Genomic DNA, 6,207 nt, shown 5'->3' on the forward strand with positions numbered 1-6,207 from the left:
ACGTAAACTTTATGCTTCGGGGGACTCCGGGACACGCTGCGAGCATTCTTCTCCTCCCCCCTTCCCAGAGAAGTTGGGGGATGGCTCAGACCAACTCATAACCAGGTGGGGCGCAGACCTGGTGCCACCTCACACAGGACTCTTCCGTGGCCCTGGAGCCGCTGCCATCTCGGGTGGGTTGGCAGCCCTCGGGGGTGGGTTGGCAGCCTGGGCCTGGCCACACCCTCGCCTTCCTTTGGAAGCCAATAAAAAGAAAGTCCCGGAGTCAGAGCTGCAGTCCAGGCGCCACTTCCCTCCTCCGCGCGCTCTGCAGGTCCACGTTAGGTGCAGAAGGGCTTGCCACCGGCTTTGGGCATAGCCCGCAGCTCCTGGGCCGCCCCGGCAGCTGGGGCGTCTTGGGGTGGGGTGGGCGGGAAGGAGCGTGCCAGGGGAGTCGCCAGCACATTGGTGCCTGCCCCCAGCGCGCGTCCCAGAGGCCCCGGATCCAGAAGTGCGCCCTTAGCGGTGGCCCAGGCCTGGTTCAAAGTGCTGTGCCTAAGGATGGGGTCGTGGAAGACCCCGTCCACCCAGTTTCTGAGACTGGTCACTGGGGAGTCCTGGTGTCTGTCCAGGGTCCCGGAAGAGGCCGGGATGGCGGGCGAGGACGCACCCGCGGGACCTTGGCGCTTGAGCATGCAGGAGGGAAACTCAGTCTGGCTCAGGGCGGTGGCCGTGGCCGTGTGCGCCAGGGACCAGATGCGCGGCTTGGCCTCCAGACTTGCCGGCGCCCCCACGGGCGCGAAGCTCAGCTTGGCTTCGCAGGCCTGCGGGCCACCCTCGGCGCCCGCCTGCGGCTCGGGCGCGGCCACTGCGCTCCGGAGACAGCCCCGGGCCCTCTCCAGGTCCTCCTCCAGGGCACCTCCACAAGTGGCGGCCAGCGGCATCCGGAGTGTGCCAGAGGAGGCCTCTTTGCCCTGGATCCCAGAGCCATCCTTAGCGGCAGGAACGCGCTCCAGGCCACCACCGTCCAGGGGCCGGAAGGGTGTCTTCAGCTCGCACTCCGGGGTCTCCGCCTCCAGAGGGTCAAAGTCTTCCAGGTCACTGAGCTCTAACTCCTTGTCACCTTTGCCAGCGGGCTCTGCCAAGAAAGAACACGTGGCCAGTGAGGGGAAAAGGGAGACAGCGGCGGCGACCTTCCATCCTAGGCCTGTAGTTAACGGGGATCCCGTCCTGAACTATCAAAGGACCCAGGGTTTTCTGTGCCCTCCCCTCCCTTCTGCGGAGACTCACAGATGATATCCAACTGCGAACAGAAAGCTGGGCAGAAGTGGGTTCAAACTAACTGCCTATTCGATGTTTTAAAACCTGTGGGCTGGAGAGATGGCTTAGTGGTTAAGGCGTTTGCCTGAGAAGCCCAAGGACCCTGGTTCAGTTCCCCAGGGCCCACGTTAGCCAGATGCACAAGGTGGCGCATGCATATGGAGTTCGTTTGCAGAGGCTGGAGGCCCTGGTGCATCCATCCTCTCTCTCTCTAATAAATAAATGAAATGTTTTTTTTTTAAACCCTTCTTTGTATTTCTTTGCGCATGCTCAGAGGCCCAGTACCCTCTCCCCAGGCGCTGGAACCCTCTCACTCATTTGCTGCGCAGGAAACCTCCAACCCACCTTCGCGCTCGACGCTCTTGAGTTTCTCCTCCCTGGGCTCCTCACCCAGCTCCTCCTCCTCCTCCTCGCCTTCCCCGTAGGGTCTCTTCTCCTCCGCACACTTGTTCCTCGGCGGCCACGTCATCTTGTTCTCCTTCTTGAGCCGCCGGCGCGCGTTGGCGAACCAGGTGGACACCTGCGTGAGGGTCATCTTGGTGATGATGGCCAGCATGATCTTCTCGCCCTTGGTGGGGTACGGGTTCTTGCGGTGCTCCTGCAGCCAGGCCTTCAGCGTGCTGGTGGTCTCGCGGGTGGCGTTCTTGCGCCGCGTGCCGCTGTCCATGGTTCCGTACCTGGAGACAGGCTCTGCAGTGGGGCGCCAGGCACCGCGGGGGAGACCGCGGGGAACCAGCAGGACGGGGGCCTAGGGGACGGGGACAGGCTGCGCCTCCCTGGGGTGGTTTGTGTTGATGGGCACAGCCTTGCCTTTTGTGGGCCCAGGGCGAAGATAATGCCATTAAAATGACAGGGAGCTCCGACTCCTTCACAAGCTGGAGGCAAGGTCACGGCCTCTGTCACTCTATGGAGATTTCTTTGAGTTCCTTTATGGGGTTTTCCTTCTAACCCTTTGATTCCCAGACCATAAAAATGTATACCACAGACCATACAAACCCCGAGCTCACAGGCAGAGAGAGGGCCAGGGAAAGCAAGGAAAGTCAGGGAGCCAGAAGGGAGACCTCAGTTAAAATGGTAAAGGCCCAGCTGGGAGATGGGGAGATGTGTTAACTGGGCTCCCCCCCCCACCCCCACGTATTCCCATTGTAGGAGTAGTGGGCTGGCCCTCTTGGGGTGCGGGAAGCTGTCCAAGGCTCTGTAAGGAAGCAGCCTGTTGGACTTGGCTTTCCAGACCCTGCTTGTAGGAAAATCTCAGCACCAGGAAGATTTCTGTTTCTCAGCTGTCCCCAACAGCATGAGGGGGGTAGACATGGAGGGACGGCAGGACGGACTGGGGTACCCCTCTTCTTAGCCTCCTCACCTCCCAGGAAGAATCTGGTGGTGGTGGCGGAGGGCAGGGGTGGGGGGGGGGGTCCCTCACCTGTCGTATGAGTACTGGCCCAGAGCCGGCTCGTAAGGGTAATAGGCCGTGGCCGTGGCTGGTGCGAGCCCCGCATGCGCAGAGCCGGTCCCGTCCTTGGCGTCGAAGCCGTTCTGTAAGAGTGAAGGCATGCAGGGTCACAGCTTCTGGGGTGGGGGTCCCAGCGAGAAACCGTCACTCAGACCCTCTCACTGCTGCTAAGCTCAGTCCCCTTGAGTATACCCAACTTCCCCCAGAGCCGGCCCCCCCCCCCTTCCCAGACGCTTCTTCCAGCCCCTCTCTGGCGGGTCTCAACACTCTGTCCCCATTCTTGCTGTGTGGGGAACCCAAAGAGTTGTGGGAGGGATCTGGAACCGCAGATAGACTGGAGGCGGAAAGTGGAGGGGAGAGGAGACAGGAAGAAGGGAGAAGGCAAGAAAGCTAGAGGAGATGGGGATGAGGAGGGAAGCTACTGGGGACTTGAGGGCGGAGGCCCGGCCGGCAGGTGGGAGGCTGAGCGGGTGGGAGACCTGAGTGGGCGGGGCTAGGGTGTGAGGCCGGGAAGAAGGGTGCAGGGTGGAGAAGGGCGTTGGAGCCTAAGTCAGGGGGCTGCCGGGAAAGGAGAGGGGGCTTGGAGTTTTGAGGAGGAGAGGAGGAACGGGGTAGGGGAGGAGGAGGGAAGGGAGGAGAGCCCGGTCAGCAGAGGCAAGAGTCTGATAAGAATTTTTGGGGCGTGCGCACGCACGCACGTGCGCGCACACACACACACACCACACTCCTTTACTTTTTTTTAGACACAGCAGGTTCACTTGCTCCCTTGAGTCTGGGTGTGTGTGTGGGGGGGGTATTTAGGGGATCCGTCTAAGAGGCACAAGTGAATGAAGTCCTGCGTCCTACACCACGCCCCCAAGAGTGGGCTTGGCACACCCAGGGGTTCAGGCCCTGTGGGACTGGGGTGGAGGGTGCATGCAGCGTTCCCTTACCAGCGAATAGAAAGCAGATGCCTCAGAGCCATAGGTCACGTAGTTGCCGTAGCCCTGCGAACTGCCGTAGGGACCCCCGTAGACGCCGAGCGCTGCCGCCGAGTTGAGTTCGTGGCGCGCAGTGGCCAGCAGCCGGCTCTCGTAGACCGGGCAGTAGACCGGCGCCTGGGCCGAGGCAGCGTGCCCGGAGTCGGCCAGCGTGCGGCCACCGGACTCACAGCACGCGCTCAGGGAGTTGGTGGTCATCAGAAACTAGGGACAGAGAAGGGTGGGGTGGTGGTGGTTCGTGGAAGCATGGCACCTAGGTGAGAGGCTGGGGCGCTGGGCCTTGGCCAGCCCCACGTGTCCCTAGGGACACTGGGCTGTCCATCACAGCCGGCTTTGGTCACATGGGGCCCAGAAAGGTGTGCACATTCTCCAGGGGTTCCCAACTGCCTTGTAAACCTTCTCATCAAGTGAGCCTGCGCGTCCCAAGTGTCCCTGGGTCCCCTGTCCAATCCAGACCCGCCCACCAGATTTTACTGGGCTCCCGCAAGGTGGAGGCAGGGGCCCTGCCATCTGGGAAGTGATTTGGTGTGTCCTCGCCCCTGTCCCCAGGCCCTGGCGGGGTCCCCTTACCTGGGGAGTGGAGGAATAGGGGTATCCAAACTGCGGGTAGGACATGGCGGGCAAGGCCAAGGGCGGTGGGGCCCTGGGGGGCCGTTGGGGTCCTGCGCTGGCGGTGGCCACTCCTGGGGGCTGCGGCCTCCTAGGCGCTGGGAGGGAGAAGCAAGAGCAGGTTAATTCACCCAGCAAACTTTTCTGACCGAATCACAGAGTGAGTGACGGACTCTTTTTAGCTTGTAAGTTTGAACCCTCCAGCAGCGCTCCTTTGGGACCCATTGGCTTCATGGCGGTGACAGACATGTGTATTTCTGGGGTGGTGTGTGTGTTTGGGGGGGGGGATAAAAATAGAAAATAAAAAAAGGAGTCGCAGCAAATCGTCCTGTCGGATGAAGCGGCCGGAGGTGTTGGGCGGTCAGCCCAGAGCCACAGTGTGCAGGCCACTGGGCAAGGGACGCCAAGCGGACGGGGCCATCGGGTTTAAGAAATGGACTCCATCCAAGGAGTCAATACGGGCCCCGAAGAAAGAACGGAGCTGCTCCTTACCCAGGACGGAAGGCACTTTTAATTAGAAATTAATTAACGAGCAGCTGCTCTTAGACCCCACTGTAATCAGTCTCAATTACAAATGAGACCTATGAAGGGACACACGAGTGAGTCTTCAGTGGAGATGTAATCAACGGTTGAAATTAGCCGGGCGGGCGCAGGCTGCAGCCGCTCGCTCGCTCGCCCGCTGCCCTCGCCGGGCCGCGCGCTGACCGCGAGCTCCGCAGGCCTCGGGGCGCCGGACACCCCGGCGCACTTCTCGCCACGGCGGTTCAGACCTGGACCCGGGACGCTCCTGGAGGCGCGCGCGTGTCTGTGGGTGCTGTGTGTGTGTGTGTGTGTGTGGGGGGGTTCCAGGGTCTCTCTCGCGCCCGGTGTGGGGGTCCCACCGTGCGGCTCAGAGTCCCTGGAGAATTCCCGCCCCCAGCCCGCCCCGCACCCTTCCTCAGGTCGCCCTTGGCGGCCTTCCCCTACGCCCCAAGGGCTGAGACAGAGATTGCCAGACATTCCTGCTTGCGCGAAACAAAGGTTTCCCAACTCAGCTTGGGGCCCCTATCTGTAAGCTCTCTCATCCTGGAGGGCTACGGGGCGGGGTGCAGCGTGCTGGGGGCGTTGGCACGCTCACCCCGGTCTGCCTTGCACGGCTTTCTGCCTGGGGCGCAAGGCACCTCCAAGAGGAGCCCAGTGCCCTCTCCAGCGATTATTTCCCAAGGCTAATGCAAGGCCCCAGACCTTGCCGGCCTGGATCTCCAAGCAGAGGCCAGTGTGCAGACAGCTGGGGGGCGCTGGGCCACTGGCAACTCCCTCCCTGCCCTTCAGGCTCCAGACCCCGGGGGCGGAGGCCAGGCTCGCCCTGAAGTCTCGCCCCCGCCAGCCCGTCCGGCCTCCCGCGCTCCGCCGGCAGCAGAGCCGAGCACCGCAGCGCTGTGCAGACTTGCACGGAGAGATTCCTGGGTTCAGACCTGTGAATAGCCCCAGGGTCACCCTCTAATTAATGATGACGTTTTTGCTTTCTCCCCAGCTGCAAGGCTGCCGCTCAGAAACGAAATCTGCCGGCTCTGACAGCTCGGTAGAAGGTGTGATTGATGACTATCCGGAGACCGCAGCACACATCATATAATATCTGCTGCGTAATTGCTTTAATTTACAGATGAAAATACGAGTTCTCCGATCGCGTCGGACCGCAGCAGCCGGCCACGTCCGAGCTGTTTGCAAAACGGAAAAAAAAAAAACCAACAACAAAACATCGCTAATAATGAATAGTCGCCCCATGCAAATTATTCAGACAGTTTAACGTCGGTAGCCGGGAGAGATATATAAAGAACACGAGTCAAATGACATTAATAATTGTTTTTGAATTCTGTATTGATTTCATGG

At 61.0% G+C, this 6,207-nt stretch overlaps 1 protein-coding gene across 1 annotated transcript; it reads right to left on the reverse strand.

Annotated features, from left to right (window-relative positions):
* Positions 1 to 320: 320 nt before the first annotated feature.
* Irx4 (iroquois homeobox 4) lies at positions 321 to 4,344 on the reverse strand. The gene is made up of 5 exons (XM_004666121.2): positions 4,300 to 4,344; positions 3,682 to 3,933; positions 2,720 to 2,832; positions 1,645 to 1,976; positions 321 to 1,117 (listed from the first exon to the last, which is right to left on the reverse strand). Exons 1-5 carry the CDS (start codon positions 4,342 to 4,344, stop codon positions 321 to 323), a joined length of 1,539 nt encoding a protein of 512 aa, XP_004666178.1.
* Between the last annotated feature and the right edge of the window lie 1,863 nt (positions 4,345 to 6,207).

This window comes from Jaculus jaculus, chromosome 20 (assembly GCF_020740685.1).
Source record: "Jaculus jaculus isolate mJacJac1 chromosome 20, mJacJac1.mat.Y.cur, whole genome shotgun sequence".
Taxonomy (NCBI): Eukaryota; Metazoa; Chordata; class Mammalia; order Rodentia; family Dipodidae; genus Jaculus; species Jaculus jaculus.

Excerpts from the sequence above, each read along its gene's own strand:
- Irx4 (XM_004666121.2), bottom strand. The coding sequence starts at position 4,344 with ATGTCCTACCCGCAGTTTGGATACCCCTATTCCTCCACTCCCCAG. Across the intron at positions 2,833-3,681 it reads CATCTGCTTTCTATTCGCTG|AACGGCTTCGACGCCAAGGA; the intron begins GTAAGGGAACGC and ends TCACTCTTACAG. Across the intron at positions 1,977-2,719 it reads GGCCAGTACTCATACGACAG|GTACGGAACCATGGACAGCG; the intron begins GTGAGGGACCCC and ends GCCTGTCTCCAG.